Genomic DNA, 24,272 nt, shown 5'->3' with positions numbered 1-24,272 from the left:
GATAATGTGGTTGCAGTCAATGATGGTTGGACAGCAGATGGAGGCGGGGAAACTGGGCGCCAACAGCAACACAGGGTGTGTGGGCTGGTGTAACTTGCAAACAAGGATGATGGCTGAATGGGGGCAGTCTGTCTATTTATAGATGTGGAAGGGCGCCCCAAAAATTAGGGTTTCCACTAAACTCTCTCGAACCGCTCCCCGTTTTAGGGTTTTACTCTAAAAGAGCATTTTTAGTGTGTTTTGGGGTTGCTTAAGAGGCTAATCAGCAAGTAATGCATATTTTAGGTCAACAGTTGTATCTATAGGGAATCTGCACATTGAAGGGAGTAAAGTGCAGCCTCCGAGTAGTAGGGTATCGAAGGTAAATACTAAATGGTGAAGGACAGCTATCAAGAGAGTGGAACACAGTCCTTGAAAGCCGTCAAAGAGGAGAGAGAAAATCACCAGCAAGCAGCGACCTTCAGAGTCACAAGGACAGCAAGGCACCCTGCCTCTGACTGAATCATAGCAGAAGAAAACCTCCCAGCAGCCTATAGGAGACGAAATGGATGCTAGAAGAGTGCAAGACTGCAAGCTGCAAATCCTAGCTTTGCAGAAAATGTGTCGCCTGCAGCAATCCTATCAAGCCAATCAACCTAGTGATGGGGAACAGCTGGGCAGCAGCATTTGACCTGAAAACACAACCTACAATGTGTGGAATGAATAGGGTGTCAGGCAATAGACACCTATGCAAGATCATCCAAGAACTGAGATGTACTCTGGGTAGGGGCGTAGATAGCACTAGAGAGGCTAAGAAATAGACTAGAGACTGATAGAAGAAAGTAATCTGCTGGAGAAAGCGAATGGATGAATGTGGGTGAATGTGTGTAATGAGGGGAGTCACCCTATTTATAGGGACAAACAATCTAGGATTGCACCCTAGAATGTGGGTGCCCAACCCTTTTTGGGACAATAATAGTGAAACCTGAATGAATTAATGAAAATTAATGCAGTTAATGAATGGGTTTCTCAACATCCCACACCTATGGTAAAAACCTTTGTAGAGCTAGATCTACTAGCTCCTATATCTCTTTAAGTCACTCGTAATGCTCCAAGACAAGCGGAGCTAGCACTTCACAAAGAAGAGTCTCGCGTACCTTGGAGAGAAAGCAAACTAGTGTAAAAAACCATCATACTCTGGAGATGGCAACTAGGTAAGAAAAACCATCACCATGTCCTCTAAAGATATCATCCGACCCAAGGATGTAAGCTCATCCAGCATGTCCTCCATCTTGTTAATGTGGTCCTTCATGTTGGATATGACTCACACCTACGCTCATAGAGGAGTGCCGGTGATCCTCAATAGGACACTAGGACACTTTTTACTCTCCTTACGAGAGGTTTTTTTTCCCCAGATTTATTTCATTTTATTTTATGTGCCTATGTTACACAATTTGGGCACTTATAGCGTTTTACACCTTTCGGGTGTGAACACCCTCTTACAACCCCAAGGTCTAAGGGTTGTACTTTGTACTTACACCTTACACTCTTTTGATTATATCATTGGGTGTTGTGCTATCACACACACTCTTCATTGTCAACTGTACTTGCAAACTGAGCTTGAGCTTTGATCTCTATGCATTCTCTCACCTCTCACATTTGGTATCAGAGCAACACTCTTCTCAGCTCAGCTCTTGGCCACCGCCAACTCACAGCTCCAGCTTCTTGGCATTCAGCTCCAAGCGCTACTACCTCATCCACAGGTCTCCCCTACCTTCCTAGCCAGCACCACCAGTGCAGCCTAGCCTGACCCTATCCACCACTTATAAAAGTGCTTCAATTTATTCACTTTATTCATTCTACACCACTTCAATCATCCTTCACCCCCCTTCTTCCGTCACTCCAACGCTCCTCTCTCCTCACGTTGCTGCTACCCATACCCCTACCGGAGGACATCGCAATTCGTAGCCTCCTTTCACCATCTTTAGCTGGCGCATCTTCCCTACAGTTGGCAACAGCATTCCTACCTTGGCGTCAATCCTCCATGGTTGGCAACCTCCTCCACTCCCTTTAGGTTTCACCAGATTTGCATTTGGCTACCTAGAGACCTCCTCGATATCTAGCGTCACCTTCCCTAGCTTGGCATCAGTATCTTCTTGCCTGGTGTCACCCCACATCTAGCGCAGTTTCTGCATCCCCAGGTACATGAGTTTTTGGGTTGACATGCCATCATAGGCTGCATTTATCTTGTTGGTGGTTGTCCTTTCATTTGGCATCATCATCCATCCCCTAGCATTCGCATCTGAGCTGCTCTCCCTGCGTTTGATAGCTCTAACACACTCTAGGATTTGTGTTTTGCTGCTCAGGCCATCCCCCTCGCATCAAAGGACTGCAATTCGCTCCCTTGACAACTGGTGATCATCTTCCACATCTCTAACGGCATCAAGGGACTGCGGTTCCCTCCCTCAACAGCTATCCTTCACCTTCCAGTGATTACTTCGATAGCCCACTACCCAAAGGACTGCATTTCACTACCTTCATTGTGCAGATTCCCCACAAGTACTGCCACCTAATTCAAATAGGACAATGCAATCATCTTTTGAGCTTAAGCACCATTGTATCATCTTTCCTTCTCATAGCATGATTCAATCCATCATCACAGTGTTCTTGTGTTTTAGAGTTTTTCTTCTGTCTCAATGTTTGTCGTACACACTGTGTTTCTCCCCGCAAACCCTATTGTCTCTCTGTACCATCGCACATTTTGATAGTAGGTAGCATCCCAACATCTCAAACAATAATGCAAGGTAATGCTACCTAGATTTCCTCACTAGTAGCTCTCCTATCATACATCTAGATATTTTAAAGATTTCTTTTCCATTACTTCATCCAAATGCCAAAGTGCATTGCCATGCTTATCTATCAAAGGTGGACATTAAACATGCTTGTTGACCTACATGGATATTGTTTTGCTAGGTTGAGAGCACAAAATCACATAGTGCTACTCATATATCCCAATGCATAAGTCTGTCAATTGCATTTAGAGGAGGCACCTGTTGAATGGGCTCTATTAAATTCCTTGCTTTTGTCCAAAGGTTTGAGGTTCCAATCCATAAGTCAGTCAATTACATTTATAGAATCACAAGGTGAGTATGATCTAGCATGAACCTATGATCCATACCAAGTCCATGTGTTCCACATGCTTGCACAAAAGAAAGCACTCAACCATCATCATGAACCATATCAACAATATCAAATAACTGATTTCAAAATGTTATAGGCTTTGACAAGTTTTAGATTGTCAAGGGTTCTTTACAAGTGCACACCAATATATGCCTTCCAGACACACAGCATTTCTCCATGATGGTCACCTACCAGACCATTGGATGTGGGAAAGTATCCTTTTTCAATCTTGTATCAAATCAGTAGAATATGGACAGCCTGTAATTTTCCATGCGCCTTTGTACTCATACAATGATACATGGCAGCCAACATGTTGCCCAAGGCTGTTTGCTCAAAGAAAACAATCAGCATAACAAAGCACCCTATAATATTTTCAATCTATTGAGGACTCAATGCATATTTGGAGCACAAACAAAGTCTACCCTTACCAATCACAAAGCTTTCCTGTGTGTATCAGCAGTTCATAAAAGCTCCATTGCAAACATAAATGGATCTATTTATTGGTCCAGATCTAAAGGGGTAAGTAAAACTACATATGAGCCATAGGAATTGATTGAAATATTCAAAGCCAAACATGCAATGGCCATAGCTTCCAAAGTTCCAATTATTGCAACAGCTTCTATGACATCTAATCCATTTTTGTTGCTTGAGAGTAACGTGCCAGCTAATGGGATAGCCCAAGTGTCTTACAACCTCATGCCGAAATTTGTCCTGGCCAAACAAAGCTTGCCTGTCCAATGATTTGAAAGGTAAAGGTTTGGATTTGGCGAAATCAATGTGCACCCTGCTACCAATCCAAATACAGATAATGCATCCATGGGGGACAGATGCAACTTTTTATAATGTGATACAATGTGTATGTGCTATAAGCGACAGACACACACTGCAAAAAAAGAGAAAAACTTCAAGGTCTGAACTCTCTAAGCTCCAATATTCTTCACCTTATTGAGCTTTAACCCATGTATTAAAAACGTTCTGAGGTAAGACGAAAAGGTTTTCTCAAACATTTTCTTATCCTGCAACCCTAGTAGAATCAAATCATGGACAATGTGTATGCCTAACAGACATGGAGACCTACATTACTTGGGTATTAGTACATTGGTTTACCATATCAGTTGCCAAATGTCTCTCATCAAAGACATGTATGATCCTGCTGTATGGGTGCATGTGTGACATCTATAATAATGAATGATGATGCAAAATCAGGAAGATATCACAATGCATTCAGATTCAAGAGATCCAAACAAAAAATTAAAAAAGCATACTGTACCCTTCAGTAATGCCGAAAAAGGTGGTAGTATTGCTGGACGTCTTGTCTTGAGCACAAATTCAAAACAAAAGTAGAAAGTCAGGAAACTTAAAGAGAATGTAACCAATCTTTTAGTCAATAGCACACCTACATTGTAACATTGACCTGCTCATGCATAGGCATACAAAAATCGCTTTTGAGATTTCAACAACTATGACTGAGTCTCTTTGAACATTTAACATGTAAAATCCCATACCAATTTTTCAAGGTCTATAAACTCATCAAAATGCCATAAAAGAGTGAGGATTTGGAGCATGCTTCTTTGTGTAAGTTCAGAAGACAATATTTGAGAAACCAGGCATGCTACTGACTCTCTGAGGGTGACTATACATTTCAACCATTTGTTTTGCTCAAAGTATGATCCCAAGCAGCAGCTAGGCAGCATAGGATTACACCCCCTTGCAATATTAATTCCCAAACTGTTGTGCCATTGCATCGAATATGGATGGAAAGACCTGGACTAAAAGAAGAGGCCTGATCTTAAGAAGCAGGGCAAAGCATAGACAGGGTAATGGTACAAGCTGAAAAAATGGCTTGATTCATTCCTACAAAGATGACCTTGAAAAGCCACAAATTGGCTAGTCTCTTTGTGAAGCATCTTTATAGAATTTATGGTTTGCCCAATGAAATAGTTGGTGATTAGGACCCTAAATTCACTAGCCATTTGTGAAAGACAATTTTCCAAATATTGGAAACACAATTATCCATGTCATCCTTAGAGCAGACCAATGAACAAACTGAGAGGACAAATCGGACTATGGAGGATATGCTGCGTGCACACGTCTCCTATAGACAATCTAATTGAGAGGAAATCAGACTAAGAAGGATGTGCTACAAGCATATAACTCCCATAGACAATTTGATTGAGAGCATTACCTTCCTCAAATTGAGTTTCTTTATAGCAATGCTAAGCATTTACTACTAGCTATAGCCTGTTTATGCTTATAAATGATTATGAACCGTAACCACTGATTGTCATCGAGCTCAAGGGGGCAAAGATGTGGTCCATATGTTAAGAGCTTTAGTCATCCCTTGGACAGGCATAAGCAAAGTACAGTCACTCCAGGGCAAATTTACGCATTTCTAGATCAGGTTGGACAGTTTCATGCAATCACCAACTGTTCACAGCAATTCCAGACAGTCATGCAAGTGATGTGGCAGTCAAGCACGTGCCACATGGCATGCAGGCAGCATTTTCACTGCGGTTTATTATTTTATTATTTTATTATGCAGTCCTATGATTTGGCAAAGCTTGTGACCAAGGCCATAGACTGTCCTATAGCTTGCGATTTATCCAAGCTTTCTTCTCATGAGAAAGCAGAGTTGGAGAAGGTACAAGCACATTGGGACAAACCGAATGCCCACATCTGATTGTTCCTATTTCTCTCTTGCACTCTAGTCATGATAGCTCATATAAAGAATTTGACCATTACTCCAAAGATATGGCTAGAATTGAATTAATTGTATAGTCAGATGGCCGTGATAAAGCAAGTGTCTCTAGAGGTACGATGCGAGCACTGAACCAGTCCAAGTCCGCTTCCATGCAGGAGCATGTCAATAAGCTTTGGCAATTGCAAATGCAAGTCCAGAACACACGGAAGGCAATTACCTCAAAGGACATGGTGATATGAAACCAGCCTTCCTTTTGGAAAGAGTGGTAATTCCCTGATTAAGCTCTTAAGTACAGCAATCAACAAATCAACAGAAATTGAAATGCACAATTTACCTTAATAATCTTTAACAATAGACAACCAGTTGGCCCCAAAACTCGCACCTCTTTCAGTATTTCTTTTTTAAGTTTAATTGCTAATGGATTGAGTACAAGTTGAGATTCCACAATCTCCTTTGCTGATCCAAAAGCCCCTTGCTCTACATACCATTAGCAAGCAATTCAGGCCAATTGCCCCTTGATTTTCATCCACAAATTGTACAAATGGAACCACCAACTAGCCAAATGTTCCTCAATTCATAGTGGATGGCCTAGCTTCTAAAATCCTTGTCAATCCGACAAATTTCAAGTACTGATTACAGTATACAATGCCTTTCTTGTTGGCACAGGTCCCAAGGTGACTGCTAAACTCTAATTTTTGTATTAATTTAGGATTTCTACCAGAGATCTCTCTATTGTCTACCAAATTTGATTTGAGATCTTTTCAAAATGGCTGAGAAATATTGATATCTCTTGAGAATGGGTTGGAGAAGGTGAGAGAGAACCAAGATGTGAGAGAAATTTGATTTTCTTCACGAGAAAACCCTAAATTTTGTCTAATGCTTGCTCCTTCCCACATTTAATGTCATCACCTTCTGCCAGGCACCTCCAAAATGTTATCTTCTGATCAACAATGTTGTTGGCCCTTGGAAGGTAACTCCCTATTGTCCCTTGCCTGCTGAGGCTCCCAAATGGCTATCTTCTACAACAATCGTTGTTCTCTGATCAAACAATGGACCAACAGCTCTCTCTCTCTCTCTTCCCCAAGCTGTGAACTAACTGAATGGCTTAGATCCAATCCCCAAAAACGGTTTCTTGGTTTGTAAGGGCATTTTTGCCAAGTGACAGCCTTCTAAACCCATTTTTCAGCATTATCTAGTCATTAAATTAATTTTCAAAATTAAATAATTTTGAAAATTAATTCCATCCCTTCTAACCCTACCCAAAATTAAATATGCCCATCCATAATTAAATTGGCTAGGCCATTTGCAACCTAGTGTAGTCTCCAACCTCTATTGACCCTTAGACTGCATTAATTAATTAATTAATGCTCATCCCTAGTGTCACCACCGACATTATTGGCCAAATAATTGTCCTAGGGTCAAAATTGACACCAACTCCCAAACCCCAGCTGGCATAACTTATCACAACTTTTGCTTTTGACACCCAATGCATCCTCAGGGTTCCTTGCCCTATTACCATAAAATAACTGCCATGTGCATCACATGTGCTAAATAACCTTGCACATTTGATTAATAACTTAATCAAATATTCTCAGCAAGATTAAAGCATAAAAATTTTTCATGTCCTCGTGATGACAAACCTCCCCCTTGAAATCCTTGCAATCATTCTCGATTGCACTACATTGTGCCAAACAAAAAGTATATTGCACTCTGGCATTTACTCGCATGCTGCTGTCCATGGAACCAACTGTAAACCACTGAAAACTGAGCACAATCTGATCATAAACTAATCACTTGCCGATCTGAAAACTGATCACAAAAGCTGCAAATGTGACCTCAAAGTGATTGCAAAAACTGATCTCAAATCGATGCAAAACTAATCCCAAAACTAACCATAAACGGTTCTCAAACTGATCAAAAACTGAGCTTAAACTCGTCAAAATTTGATTTCAAAACTGAGGCAAAAGATTAGCCAAACTGATCGTGAACTAATCTCAAATTGATGCAGAAGTATAGTCTTAGAGCTACGGTAACAACCATACTCATTTGTATACATCTCACAGTGACTAGTACCTTGAGTAGTGACCTCATAGCAAACATACTATCACCACAATACCTTGGGTGCATGCTAAATACATCCAAGATCCATTATATATGAGAGCTATCCACAACTGGAGGAGTGAAAGTGCTACCTCCCCCTTGACGTGGAGAATTCAACTATCATAAGCCACAACGCGGCCCTCCTACATAAGAACAACCCCAATGTCTTTACCACATGCATCACACTGGAACCATGAATGACCTCCTTAGATCCCGCAACACAAGCATAGGATCTGAAGTCATCTTTTCCTTCAACTTTTCAAATGTTGAATAGTCCACTACTATCTATCTAAATGGCATATCTTTCTTTTGCAAGGCATGCAATGGAGATGCAATTTCAGCAAACTCACGTATATATTTCCTATAGTAATAATACAAACCCAAGAAGCTGTGGATCTCATGCACATTTCTCAAAGGTAGCCATGATTGTATTGCCTCAACCTTGGCAAGGTCAATGCGAATACCATCAACTAATACAATATGTCCCAAAAAGTGGATTTCATACAAAAAGAGTTCACTTTTTTTGTCATTTATGACCAGCCTATGCTCATGTAGTTCATTGAACACAATGTCTAAGTGTCTTCTATGCTTTGCCTCATTTTGAATAGACAATCATGTCATCAAAGAAAGTGCCCACAAATCCTCTATGTGGCTTGAAGATGCGATTCATTATCCAATTAAAAACAGCAAGAGCATTCGTAAGTCCAAAAGACATAACAAGAAACTCATACAATCCAAAAGATGTCCTAAAAGCTATCTTAGACACATCTTTCGGTCTAGTGCGTATTTGATAATACCCACTTTTCAAATCTATACGGCTAAATATAGCTGCTCCTTACAATCTATCCATAACATCATCGATCCGTGGGATTCGAAAGCAATTTTTTATCGTGATCTTGTTCAAAGCACAATAATCAATACATATACGCCATGAATCATCCTTTTTCTGCACCAAAAGCAACGGAGGACAAAAAGCAAATGAGTTGGGCTGAATCAACCTTTTTTCTAACAACTCATTCACCAAACTTATAATCTCCTCCTATTGGGCTACACTGACTCTGTAGGGTGGCTTACTAGATGGACTACTTCTAGGGATAAGATCTATGCAATGATTCTCTGACCTATTAGGCAATAGCTACCCTGGAAGTGACCAAGTGAAGCAATCAACATACATTTTCAGAAATGACATGCAATCGTCCTCCAACTCAGACATATTTCAAATATTCTCACTATTATATTTATCCTCAGTAAAAACCAAGTACATTGAAATATGATTTTTCATTACTTTAGAAATGGCAACTGCAGATACAACAGGGACAGATTCCCCTTTTAGTTTTATATCAAGTATGAGTATCTTTTTCTTTTGATTAATAGTTATCTCTTTTGCTCGTGAATCAATCACTACATGCATACAGTAATACCATGGCAAACCAAGCAATACATCACAACTCTCAAGTGGAGCAATGAAAAACTCCACTGTCCACATATCCCTGTATATGCAACCGAAGCTTTCCAATGAGCGGTGTGACGGGCTTTGCATGGCCTTTACATGACATTCCAACTTCCCCATGGGTCCCATCTCATCCTCTTTGATGGCTAGATGAACTACCATGTCTATAGAGATGAAGTTAGCTCGTGCACCATTATCAAAGAAAATCAACGCATGTTGATTCCTCATTTTGCCCCATGCTTTGCATAACTCAATAGCATCATCATTGTGCTGATCACTGACAACATCGGGCACCAATCCCATTGATATTTTGGGATTCTTTCATTTAGAATCTCCATGATTTTTTTATTTTCCAACTTACTATCTATTGAGACGATCCCTTGCAATGTGACCCTCCTGTTCACAAATAAAACATTTATTTGCAACCATCAATTCCTTACATTGTGCCAATGTTTTCGAGCCCTTTCTTTGCTGTTTTGCCCTATTTTCAAGCTGATTTTCAGATCTACCTTTTTTCTTAGCCTTAAACAACTTTTTATTCGGCTTCTCCCCACTCTCTAGAAAGCCTGAATTCTCCCATGCAACAAAGTATATGTTCTAGCAGCAGTCTCTATGAGCTGCTAGAGATAGAGGATTTAATGCAAAAATCCCTGATTCCTTTAGGCAGCCCACAAACATATTTTTCCACTTGCTCATGAAGAGATACGGGACGATAAGAAAAGATAAGCAGCAATGTATCCCAAAACTTCTTATTGTATTACTCCAAATTCTTACATTCCTTAGCATCCACGTTATTTCAAGTTGTCATGATATCCACCTCAAAGGTACTTGTCAACCAATTTGATGCAAACATTTGTTAAATTGTACCCATGTTGACGGTGCTCTACCTTGCATCAAAAAAGTGGACCACCATTGCAATGCATTCTCCTTCAAAAAAGTGGTTGCCTTTCGAATCTTGGAGGACTTGATGAAGTTTCCCTCTGAATAGGTTGCATCAAATTGCTGAATGAAAGTCAAAGCTTTCAGCCTATCTTGTGCACCATTGAAAAACTCAAACCTCACTGCTTTTCCACCCTCATCATAGTCTTTTGTTGCCCCTTTGGGGGCCAAGTTGTCATACATTGGCTACTGCAAAAAAGATGCATTTGTTGAATTTACATCAACTACTTTGTGCCTCGAGCATCAAGCCAATACTCCATACGTAGGGTTTTGTATATTTTCAACCATACCCGATACATTCGGCCTTGCACACCATGCATTGGTTGCTGCATATCATAGGGATTTGTGCCATGCATTCCCATATGCGGTCCTTGTCCAATTATAGCATGAAAAATCGTGCTTCCACCAAAGTATCCTAGCTACCCCATCATAGCATGCATGCCCAATTATCCAAAATCCATTGGATTGGCACTTCCATGATGACCTTGCATTTGCATTCCTTGCTCCGTAGGCACCAACTGTTTTGCTTCATTAGCATCTTTGGAAGCTTCAAGTAAAGGCCGTAGCATTACCTTCAGTGTACCTTGCTGTCCCGAAGGTGAAAAGATATCTTCTTCTTCTTGCCCTTGCTATCCTTCGGAGCATTTAAAAATCGGGTAACCTAAGGATCCTTTGTTATTCAGAAAGAGATTTGCTACTGTCCTCATCCGATTCTTGAACCAATTATCAAATTCCTCTTCACTTTGCTGGTCATCAGCTTCATTATGCCTTAAAGGCCCTGCATCTTGCCCAACATCAACATTTACAGCTTGTTGTCCATAGTTTGAGCCTTGTCCAAGGTCAAGAATTGCATTTCCTTCATTCCCTTGTGAATTTTCATACTAAGAGGCGTCATCACTACTTGAGTCAATCTCACTATATGAAGACATATTGCAGTAATTTCTCAGCTGAGAGCAAAAATCAGAACTAGCATAAAGCTTTGGTTTGCAATCATGTGCCTTGGGCCCACCAAATTAAGGGATTGAGTGGTATCCCAGAAATGGAACCATAAAACCAGCCTTCCTTCTTGGAGAGAGTGGTAATTCCCTGATTAAGCATTTAATTACAGCAATCAACAGATCAACATAAATTGAAATTCACAATTTACCTTAATAATCTTGGACAATAGATACCCAATTGGCTCCAAAACTGATGTCCCTTTCGGTATTTCTTTAACTTTAATTGCTAATGGATTGATTACAAGTTGGGATTCCACAATCTCCTTTGTTGATCCAAAAGCTCCTTCCTATACATACCATCAGCAAGCAATTCAGGCCAATTGTCCCTTGATTTTCACCCACAAATTACACAAATGGAACCACCAAATAGCCAAATGTTGCCCCAATTCACAATGGATGGCCCAGCTTCTAAAATCCATGACAATTCCACGAATTTCAGGTACTGATTACAACAAATGATGCCTTCTCCTATTGGCATAGGTCCCAAGGTGGCTGCTAAACCCTAATTTTTACAGAACAGCAATCTCTCTGCTATCCACCAAATTTGGCTGAAATCTGCTCAAAATGGCTGAGAAATGCTGAGATCTCCTGAGAATGGGTTGGAGAAGGTGAGAGAAAGCCAAGATGAGAGAAATCTAACTTTCTTCCCAAGAAAACCCTAAATTCTGCTTGCTGCCTCCTCCAAACTGGATTTAATGCAATCACGTACTGCCAGGCACCTCCAAAATAAGGTCTCCAGAGCAGCAATGCTGTTACCTGCCCCTGGAAGGTGACTCCCTATTGTGCCCTACCTGCTAAGGCCCCCGGATGGCCGTCTTCTGCAACAAATTGTTGTTCTCTAATCAAAAAATGGACGAGCAACTCCCTCTCTCTCTTTCTCCATAATAAAATTGGATAGGCCATTTGCAACCTAGAGTGGTCCCTAACCTCTGTTGACCCTTAGAATCGCATTAATTAATTAATTAATACTAGTCCCTAGTGTCACCACCAACACTTATTGGCCAAATAACTATCCTAGAGTCAAAACCGACACCGACCTTAACAAACCCCCAAAGCCCAACTGGCATAACTTATCACAACTTTTGCCTTTGACACCCACTGCATCCTCAGGGTCCTTGGCCTATTACTAGGAAATAATTGCCATGTGCATCACATGTACTAAACAACCTTGTACCTTTGATTAATAACTTAATCAAATGTTATCAGCAAGATCTCAAAATTCCATGTCCTCGTGACATGATAACTCTTCTCTTGCAGTTACCAGCCCAATTTAGTGTATTTTAGTCCACCCTAATTGCTTCAAGGCGGACAAACACCCTTAAGTGGGAGGAGTTGGTTTCAATGGTCTTGGATTAGAAGGAACAACTCAAAAATCAAAATGCTCCCAAGACAAATGCATTGATAGGTCAGTTATCTCAACAAGAGGGAAAGAAGAACAAGGAGAAAAAGAAGCATGAGAAGATTAAGCAAGAAAAGCCAAGGAGTCTACTTGTCACATTTGTAGCAAGACAGGTCATTGGCAAAAGGATTGCCCAAACAAGGACAAGGATACCGACGGCTTCTGCTACAGCGATGATAGCCCTACAACCTCATGAGTGGATTATGGATAATGGTGTTGCCACCACATGACTCCTACAAATGATATTACCTATAGACAACTCTTCAGTCTCTATCAAAGCCAAAGGTGATATGTAACAAATGTGCATGGTACTGCTCACACATCAGAGGTTCTCTATATGCCAGGTTTAGGATATATCTCCTTTCAATGAGCAAGATTTATGCACTTGGCCTTCTCGTTGAGTTCGATAATGACTCCAAAGTTCTTGATGGAGATTTGAGACAAGTTCTTTGTGTAGGTCAAGAGGAGAATGGAGTCTACAAGATGTAGACTTCGTCCACCTTTACTTCTTTTCTTCTTCTTCTTAGACACAGACTAAGCTCTTGCATGCTTGGTTCTACCACCTCAATTACAAGTATCATCAGAAGGCGGCTCATGGATAGCTTCTTTGTGGATTACCAAAAATTAGGGTGCACCATCCGCCATGTGTGTCTTGCATTCATAGCAAGCAACATAGAGATGTGATTTCCAACAAGGCTTCACATAGGGCAAAGGAGTTGCTAGAATCTGTTTTGACAGACATATGTGGACCGATGAAGACAAAGTCCCTTAAGAGGAGTTTATACTTTATGCTAATTGTGGATGATTTTGGCAATATGACATGGGCGTATTTCTTGGAGTTGAAGTCTAAAGCATTCTCACACTTTAAGGATTAGTTGATCTTCAAGGACAATAGATTTCGTAAGAAACTCAAGACCCTGTGATCTAACAAAGATGGGGAGTTTGTCTCCAACGAGCTAGCCAAGTTTTGTGTAGATTGTGGCATTCACCATAAGTTTGCCAACATGGATACACTTCATGAGAATCGCATATTGGAGTAGAAGAATCCCTGTTTGATTGAGATGGTGCACACTATGATGGAGCATCAGCAGACAACTCAATGTCTATGGGCTGAAACAAAGCCACCGCTATCCATATCCTTAATCGGTTACCTGCATCGATCGTGGTTGATATGACACCTTTTAAGGCTTGCTTTGGCCTAAAACCGGATGTCTTATTTCAAGGTATTTGAGTGTGATACCTATGTTTACATCCCAAAGAAACAGAGGGATAAACCCTTCAAAAGACAAGTATTCATGGGATGTAGCTCACAATAACAAGGATATTGGCTTCGTGATCCCATTTCACGGGAGGTATACACGGGTCGAGATGTTCAGTTCATGGAGTTTCTAGTTGAAGAGGGGGGTGCTGAGCATCCCATACTTGGAGATTTAAGTGACAATTGGGCACTTAAGCCAATGCCTTTGGAGCCTAGGCCTCTTGAGGCTCCACCGTCACTGGAGGAGGTTGCTTCACCATTGAATCACTCATTGCATCAACATCGGTGGATGTTTCAAAGACTTCATCACAGGCAAAGCAACGAGAGGAGTATGGACTCCTCATTGGGCACATGATATACTCCATGATGCACGAATTGAGAGAGTTCCTAAGGAGTGGCAACTGCATGATGGCCCAGGGCAATCTCAAAGGAACCAAGCATACTCCGCTAAGCTTGTTTGTACTAACTATTGTTTAATCACTTGTGTCATACAAGATAGGATCCCACCTCCATGAAGGAGGCTTTGCAATCATTGGAAAAAGGCTATGGAGTAGAAATTGAAGGCTATTGAGAGTAATGGCACTTGGGATCTTGTGTCATGGCCCGTTCATAGGAAGGTGATTGGAGTCAAGTGGGTCTTTACGACCCAATATCACAGTGATGGCACTTCGAATAAGCACAAGGAATAGCTAGTTGCTAAAGGATACGCACAGCAAGGCCAAGAGTGGATTCCCATGATACATTTGCACCTATAGCTTGGATGGCTACTATTAGGGTTGTTTTTGCCTTGGCTAACCATAGCAATGGCAGGTTTATCAACTAGATGTGGAGTATGTATTCTTTAACAATGATTTAAAGGAGCAAATCTATATTAAGCAACCTCTTGGCTTTTCCTCTTCAAATGGCAAAGTTTACACGTTAAAGAAGGACCTTTACATGCTTGGAACGAGAAGATAGACTCGTTCTTCCAAGAGAAGTTAGGATATCGACATTCCTCTGTTGGTCCCCAGTTGTACGTCCACACTTCAACAAGAGGATACGCATTGTTCGTGCTTTATGTGGATGATCTCATTCTAGCACATGATCATGCCCAAAAGGTAAAGCAGATAAAGTAGGTCTACATGAGATATTCGAGATGACATATATGGGAATTCTCCACTTCTTTCTAGATTATGAAACTTCACAAAATACAAGGGGAATTTTCATCTCCCAGCAACGGTATGTACAGGAGCTTTTGACCACTTTTGAGATAGAGGGGTGTAGGTCTATTTCTACTCCCATGGATCTGAACTAGAAGGCTACATCCCATACAGATGTCAAGATTGTGGGAGAGAAGGAAGGAGTCTCACTTGTAGCTTTCTTACTTGCACAATGGGGGAATACACACAAGGGTGGAGGCTGAAAACAGTTTTCCTCTTCTTAGTTGTGTAAGCCAAAAGAACTCTAGTACAAAGAAATAGAAGAACCCTATATATGGGTCTCAAACCAAACTCAACTAACTAAGGTGGCATACTAACCGAGCCACGAACTAGAGTAGATAAGGATAGCTATCATCTAGCTATTATTCATGGGCGGTGTACCAACCGCATCTGTAACTGACAAGTCGGTGACATAAATGCACAACGGTCACCCTGGCATATCACGAGTGGAGCTCGATATCTCAACACTCCCCCTCGAGCTCAATCCCAATTCCTGCACACCAAGCAGGTCTCTGAACTTGCGCAGCTTCTCTGCGCCCAATGCCTTCGTAAATATGTCAGCTACCTGATCCTCTATGCTGACATAAACTAGATCAATAAGACCTAGTAAAACCCTCTCCCGCACATAGTGATAATGCACCTCAATGTGCTTTGTTCTAGCATGATAGACTGGGTTATTTGCCAAGTGTATACTACTCATGTTGTCACAATAAATGACAACTGGCCCATCTGTAGACTGATGCATATCATAAAGTAGCTTATGCAACCAAGCTACCTCACATGCAGCCATTGCTGCACCCCTGTACTCAGCCTCTGTGCTCGACAAGGCAACTGTAGGCTGTTTCTTGTTGCTCCAGGTGACTGCAGCACTCCCAAAAGAGAACACATATCCACTGGTAGATCGTCTATCAGAAATGCTACCAGCCCAATCAGCATCAGTGTATCCATGCAACTGTATCTGAACCCCAGTCTCATAAAATAGTCCATACTGCAATGTGGACTTCACATACCTGAGTATGCGTCTAGCCGCATCCAAATGCGGTTTCCTTGGAGCCTGCATAAACTCTTACCAATCCAACAGCATAGCTCAAATCTGGCCTGGTAATAGTCATATAAATCAAGCTTCTTACTATGCGTCTGTACATAGTAGGGTCTTCCAGAAGCTCACTTGCATCTGCGCTCAGCTTCACATTCTGCTCCAAAGGAACTAAAATAGGCTTACAGCTTGTCATCCCATATTTGGACAGCATGTCCAATCCATACTGCCTCTGCAAGAGCTGTATCCCACTTGGTGATCTAATCACCTCAATGCCCAAGAAATAACGCAGCTCTCCCAAATTCTTCATCTCAAACTTCTGCTTCAATAGCATTTTCACATGAATGATATCTTCATCACTGTCACCTGTCATAATCAAATCATCAACATAAATGACAAGTAGCATAATACCTTTCTCTGTTTTTCTCACATAAAGTGAGAAATCTGCCTTGGAAATCTGAAAGCCAATAGTGACAAGATACTGTCCTATCTTGTCAGACCATGCTCTAGGTACTTGCTTTAAGCCATACAATGCTTTCTTCAACCTGCAAACAAACTCAGGATGAACAGCATGCACATAACCTGGTGGCTGCTCCATATATACCTCTTCTTGCAAATCACCATGCAAGAATGCATTCTTTACATCCATTTGATGTAAAGACCATTCCTTTGATGCAGCCATAGCAATGACTGCTCTTACGGTTGCCATCCTTGCAACCGGATTGAATGTTTCTTCATAATCAATGCCATATGTTTGTACATACCCCTTGACTACTAATCTTGCCTTGTATCTGTTCACAGAACCATCTGCATTGTGCTTCACCTTATAAACCCACTTACAGCCAATTGCATTCTTACGTTTAGGCAAAGGTACTAACTCCCATGTAGCATTTGCTTCCAAGGCATCCATTTCTTCATCCATGGCTTTCTCCCATTTTTCTTTTCCCATGGCTTGCTCAAAAGAAGTGGGTTCTGGTTCCTGTATCACTTTGACCATATATGCATAGTGAATGGCTGTAAATCCATCATATTTCAGCCTATCCACAGGATACCTAGCTCTCGTAGACCTGCGCAAAGTAGGTTCACTCCCAAGTGCTCTCAAAACATCCCTGGTCTTCCTTACTCCAGGTGTAACAATAGAAGGAATACCCAACTCATCATCAATGCTCTGTTCTGAGCCACTGGATTCACCATCCACATAAGAGTGACCTGCATTCACATCAAACATGGGCTGATCTACCTTCTCTTTTATAGTTTTGTAAGGTTGCCACCCATTGCCTTTTCTTAGGAGTCAAAGTGGACCGAGTCAAGAAGTACTGGAGGACTCAATGGCCACTTTTCACTTGGAAGCAGCTGCCATACAAATAGTGGTGCCATTTCTTGATGGCATGGAGGATGGCCAACATCTCATGGTCATATACATTCATTTGCATCTCCTTCTCATCAAGTTTGTGGCTCCCAAATGCAATCACACCATGATCTTCCAACAATACTGCACCAATACGTCGGCCACTGGCATCACAATGAATGGTAAACAACTTAGAGAAGTCAAGGCAGCAGACAAGGATGGGGGGTGGAGTAAGCACGTCTTTTAACTGTTTGAAGCTATGATTAGCAGTGCCATCCCAAAAGAATGACTCATTTTTTAAGCAATCAGTCTCAAAGGTGTTACAATGGTGGCATAATGTCCATGGCGAAGAATGTGAACCACTGCTAGAGGACGCTCCAGGTCCACTAATATTTTGTGACTGCTGCTGTGAATTCTGTGCAGCATTACCATTTTGTGCATCTACATCATCAATCACATTTACTGGTTTATACCAGCTACTCATCTCATCAAAAACAACATCTCTGCTCACTGTAAACTTACGAGTAGAAGGGTTATAGCATCTATACTCTTTTTGCTGCAGAGAGTAACCAATAAAGATGCACTTCTCAGCTTTTGGATCCAACTTGGATCTCAACTCATCTTGCACATGTACATAGGCAATGCAACCAAAATTTTTCAAATGAGAAATATCTGGTTTCCTACCAATATACCTCTCCTCTGGAGTCATCCCATGTATTGCTGCAGTGGAAGTCCTGTTCATTATATAGACTGCTGTAGCAACTGCTTCAGCCCAGTAAAAATCTGGCAAGTCTTTTTCGTTGAGCATGGCACGAGATACCTCTCTAATATGCCTGTTTTTCCTTTCTGCAATTCCATTTTGTTGTGGTGTATGACTGCATGAATATTACTGCTTTATGCCATGCTCTTGCAGGAACCTTGCAAACTCATTTGAGAGGTACTCTCCCCCTCCATCTGACCTTAGGCATTTTATTTGCAGGCCTGTTTCTTTTTCAACCATAGCTTTAAGAGTTGTAAAATGCCCAAAAACTTCACTTTTCTTTTTCATAAAATACACCCAAACTTTTCTGCTATAGTCATCAATAAAAGTGACAAAATAATGACAGCCTCCAAGAGATGCAGCTTTAGTAGTCCACACATCAGAGTGGATTAATTCCAATGGCTTCTTACTTTCTTGAACATGTCTAGGAAATGGTTTCCCTGCCTGTTTTCCAAACTGACAGGCTTCACATACCTTATGCATTTCTGCAACCTTGAATTTGGGCAATCCTGTAACAATATTTTGGGCCTGCATTGATTTAAGTCGCTGTACATTAACATGACCAATGCGTTTATGCCAGATATCAATATCTGCAACTACACCGGTCCCATGTGCAAACATTGCTGCACTCAATTCAGACATGTCTACATCCAACGTAAACATTCTGCCTTTCTTCTTTCCTTTTGCTATCAAGCGACCTTTATTTTTCATATCCTCAACAAAGCATCCATGAGGATTAAATCTGACCTGCAAGCCCTGCTCAACCATTTGACCAACAGAAACCAGATTCTTGGTGATATTCGGGACATGAAATACATCGGACAGGTATTTCTTTTTCCTATCCTGCATAGACAAAGGAATTTTTTCAATCTGCACAATAGGATGTGCAGTATCATCACCAGTCTCCACAAATCCTGGTTTTTCCATTTTCCTTACATCCTCCATCCATTCTGCATGACCTGTCATGTGGTTTGATGCACCTGAGTCAATATACCATACATCGTTTCTTTCTTCTGTACTTGTCACAGAATTGTTCATGTGCTGCACCATAAACAAATGCTCATTTCTGTCATCACCCTGTCTACTAGAAGATGCATAATTCCCTTGTTGCAATTTTCCATTCATGATGTCATTCTGCTTTTTATAGCAGTCTTTAGCCATATGACCCATTTTACCACAGTAGTAGCATTCAACATTACTGTTTGCATTTTGGCATCTTTGCCATCCACCACGACCTCTTTGGCTCCCCCTGCCTCTAGAGTTACCACATCCTCCTCCATAGGACTGGTTTTCTTGAGTTTGCTGCATATTCTGATTCTACCACGGCCTCCAAATCGGCCTCCTCTACCTCTGCCTCTACCTCTTCCAGTATTCGAGTAGAATACACTTTCTTTTGAAGTTCCTCCTGAAGAAGATGCACCACCATTTCTCTGCTCCTCAGAAATTAGGAGAGCAATCAACTCCTCAAAATCAGGAAATCTTTCACGAACTGAAATGGATGTCCGAAACTGTGCATAATCCTTTCCTAGACTATTCAAGGTCACAGAAACTAAATCATCATCTTCCACTGGCGACCCAATGGAAGCAAGTGCATCTGCAATCTTCTTCACCTTCATGTGGTAGTCATTGATGCTCATACTTTCTCTTTGCACATTATGCAACTCTTGCTTGAGCTGCATTTTCCTGGATTGCGTATTTGTGCTATACATTTTTGACAAAGTATCCCATGCCTCCTTTGGCGTACTTGCATCCTGAATATGCACAATCATAGAGTCTGAAATACTGATAGACAGCTAGTACATAACTTTCTTGGCTCTCTCATGCCATGCTTTAAATGCCTGCATTTGCTGTTGATTGGGAACATCAGGAAGAACTGGTTCTTCTTCATTTCCTGCAACAAATTCCCAATATCCTTTTCCCATAAGGAAATTCGTCATTCTAAACTTCCATGCCTGGAAGTTGTTCTTGTCAAGTCTTTTCAGTTACAATCTGTGAAAGAGAATCAGACGCCATTACAGAACACTGCAAAAAATTCTGTCACTGCAAAAAACTCAGCTTCACCCTCACAAGGGCAAATCTGCAAAACTGGCGAAAGTGGTATTTGACCACACAGTCACTTCCTAGTGACGATTTTGCATAAACAGGAACCAAGGATGATTCCGTAACTCCCAATGTCTCTGCGCACAGGCATACGATGCAATTTCTACAGTAACTTTTCACCGACCTGTAGAACAGTGGCTGCACAGCATAAAACTGGGCCTTTTCCTGAGTGCGTGCAAAAAACTTCCGCCTTTAAAACAGACCCCGAAATGGCCTCAAATCAAAAAAACAGGGTCGCCAAGGGCTAAAGCCCTGTCCCGCAGCATATGCTGCCCTCTTGCTTCACCGCGAAGGGCATCTCAACCTGAGACAATGCACTCTTGCAATTTCCGGCTGTGCTACCTGCAAAGATTTGCTCCCAAAACAGAAAATGAAAGCAACACTGCTTCTCTTACCAGAACACCGCGAGCTTGGCTTGCTTTCTTGAGCTCCTTACCACGAACAAGGCTCTGATACCATGTCAAGATTGTGGGAGAAAAGGAAGGAGTCTCACTTGTAGCTTTCTTGCTTGCACAATGGGGGAATACACACAAGGGTGGAGGCTGAAAACAGTTTTCCTCTTCTTAGTTATGTAAGCCAAAAGAACTCTAGTACAAAGAAATAGAAGAACCCTATATATGGGTCTCAAACCAAACTCAACTAACTAAGGTGGCATACTAACCGAGCCACGAACTAGAGTAGATAAGGATAGCTATCATCTAGCTATTATTCATGGGCGGTGTACCAACCGTATCTGCAACTGACAAGTCGGTGACATAAATGCACAACGGTCACCCTGGCATATCACGAGTGGAGCTCGATATCTCAACAACAGATTCACCGATGGCATATGCTACCTACTACGAGCAATTGATTGAGTCATTGGTATGGCTCCTAGCACATGAACCCACTGTATCCAAGGGTGGATAAGAATAGATGAGTGTGAATGAACTGGGGCAAGGGAAACCCTAACCCTAACCATCCATAGGCTATATAAACAGCCCTAAGGGTGCACATCTTCTCATGCTACAACTCTGATATTTTAACATGGTATCAGAACCATCTTTGATCCATTGAGCTTCCCCTAACTTCATCTCAACCTAAGTGCACAAGAAAAGCTTCATTTTTCATCTTATCCTCTCAACCTCCATAGCCAGTTCTAGACCTGCAGACCTTGGAGGAGTCGGTGTAGTCAAAGGAAGGCATATCAACTCACGTTTTCTTCTGTAAGTCTCTTCTCCACCTCAAGGTGCAGCTACTCGTCATCTAAACCGCTAACATTGTCCGCTCCAAGAACTGGCATTGCTGAAATACACAAAAAAAGGAGCAAATTTCATCTAAGCAAATTCAACCTGATCATGTTCATCACAAAGGACACAATGATGGCGGCTACCATGGGGCTTAGATAACCCCCTAAGTGGGCTATCCCCACCTAAGAGGACTTGGCAAAATTCCTTCTCTACTGGCCACACTGATCAAAACCCTAACTCTTTGTCTAGCTAGCAGCCATAGCTAGAAAGCTTTAAGCTTTCTTCTTTCAATCTTGATCATCCTGGTTGACACTAGCAGTAATTCTAATCATTGATTAGCCTTGTCTCGAGTTCATTGCAAATATGGAAGCTCCATCTCAAGGCTGGACACACTTGGTGGGCATCAATAAGTTCATCAAAAGACTAACATTTCACATCTAAAGTGAGGCATAAACAATGAGATAAATGCTACATTTCTCAGTCATTGCTTGCTAATGTTTAATAGAAATCTGAATGTTAAACCTAAGATATGCATGTCTTTAGCATTTTAGCATGGTCATTAAGTGCATGTCTCAATAAGTGACACTCTAAGGCTATGTGTAAACATGTAAACACATAGACCATGTCACTGATTCTCTCCAAATGTTATCTTGCTGTTTTTTTTCTAATTAGTTCTAAATCATTTTCACTCTATTATGGACACCAAAATAAGCATTAGATTAATTTTCAGTATTTAAAGGCTGGAAATTAATATTTAATTATGAATAATGCTGGAAAAACCATTTGCGAAGACTGCCACTTGTCGAAAATGCCCATGCAAGACTGAAAAACGTCTTTAAATGCTGGAGAGAGGCATTTTAGAGCATTCAGCCTGCAACAAGAGAGAGAGAGGAGATGCTACTAGTTTGATCTGTAGCCATTGGACGACCTTCTGAGGCAGCCAAGGGCAGGCGAAGACCAATCAACAGCAAGTGACAGCATCTACAGGCTATTGAGATGATTGATTTTCTTCAACTATTTGCAAAGGAAGTCTAAATTTTCTCTCTCATTCGCATTCTCTCTCATCTCCTAGCCTTTCTATAACCTTGCTCCGAAGATTACAGCATTGAGATCATGAGAGTCCTCCTCTTGGTTTGTTCTTGTTCTTGGGGCAACAAAGAAAGAGAAAGAGAGAAAAAAAGAGAAGGGCGAGAGAACAGAATCTACAACAGAAATTTCTCTATTGAATCTACAACAGAAATTAGGGTTTAGCAACAGCCTTGGGAAGGTGCTAGAAATTGGAAGCTCCAAGACTTGGATTCAACAGGGCTGAAGCTGTTTTCAATCAAATTCAAGTGGAGGGACCAGCAAATCAATGAATTTGGGGCATTTTCCATCTCCATCAAAGCGGGTAAAAACTAATTGATTGCTCGAATCAAGGGAAAAATCAGATTGAAGACTTGATGGTCATTTTGGACAGCAAAGAGAGTTGGAATACTGAAAGGGATTGGGAAAAATCCCATTGTACATCAACTTCTTCTTCAATTAAGTTAAAGAAATACCAAAAGAGATGCCTGTTTTGGGGCTAACAAGGTGTCCATTATCCAAGATTGTGAGTTAATTTGCATTTTGTATTTCTCAGCTTTGTAATAAATGTTGTTGTTGTAACTAAGTTATAATCAGGAAATTACCACCCATCCACAGAAGGAAGGCTGGTTTCTACCCCCGACCTAGGTATTCATTATCCAATTGGCACAAGAGATATAGCCTTTGTTCTATAAGGCTAGACGAGGCTAGAGATGTTGACCACAAGAGGTCAACGACCAAATATTGCTTTACTTTAATCCATTACACTCACTAGAGGATGTCTACAGATACAAAAAAGAAAAAATTATAATACTTTGGCCGGATAGGGGGCAAGGGGGCAACTAGTCGACGAGAAGCTCCCATTGAGCTACCTCCATCTTTAAGCCAAAGAAATATTCTATCCCACACGCAACTCATCAACCATCTTTGGAGTTGAGTAAGACGAAAGATGGTAAGTGCAAAGTCACTCCTAGCAAGAACCACTCGAAGGGTGGTTGTTTTGCCTACCATCAAATTGGCCACTCTCATAATGATCAAGAATGTCCCCAGAATAAGAAGACAAAGTCTACTTCCAAAACTTCATTAAACACTATTGAAGCTCCAGGTATTTCTTCTAACTTTTTATCGGAAGATTGTTTTATACATCTGAGTAGTTACAATGTTGCTCCATAAATAAAATTGTTTTTGGCCTAGGAAATCTTTTAAAGGTCACTTGGCATATTAATGGCCAAGAAGTTATAGTTTTATTCAATAATGGCTCTACTTACAATTTCCTTTTTTCTTGATTGATACAAAACTTGCAACTCCACTCAGTACCACTGACCGAGCTTATTATGTCAGTTATGTGAAGGGCCATATTATGAATCACTAAGCCCAAATGGTACCAAGTTTCGATCCAACAATATCATCAACTTATGGGCTTCCAACTTATGAGCTTTGACCATGTTGATGTCATTCTTGGTATGCCATGGTTTTTTTATACATATTTCTCTTTGTATATTGACTATAAAACTCATGTATTCTCTTTTGA

At 41.1% G+C, this 24,272-nt stretch overlaps 1 protein-coding gene across 7 annotated transcripts in view; it reads right to left on the bottom strand.

Moving 5' to 3' along the window:
• LOC148013684 (protein HESO1-like) overlaps positions 1 to 24,272 on the bottom strand; it is a 48,395-nt gene that overhangs the window by 8,994 nt on the left and 15,129 nt on the right. For all 7 annotated transcript variants that reach the window (XM_087668478.1, XM_087668477.1, XM_087668476.1 and 4 more), the window contains one exon: positions 4,430 to 4,475. In XM_087668478.1, coding sequence (XP_087524604.1) covers positions 4,430 to 4,475 — 46 coding nt within the window. The remainder of the gene's footprint in view (positions 1 to 4,429; positions 4,476 to 24,272) is intronic.

The sequence above is a fragment of the Lygodium microphyllum genome, chromosome 26, assembly GCF_053477565.2.
Source record: "Lygodium microphyllum isolate KBCC chromosome 26, Lygodium_microphyllum_v1.1.10, whole genome shotgun sequence".
Classification (NCBI taxonomy): Eukaryota; Viridiplantae; Streptophyta; class Polypodiopsida; order Schizaeales; family Lygodiaceae; genus Lygodium; species Lygodium microphyllum.
Note: the sequence above shows the minus strand (reverse complement) of the source record. Positions and strands in the feature narration are given on the sequence as shown.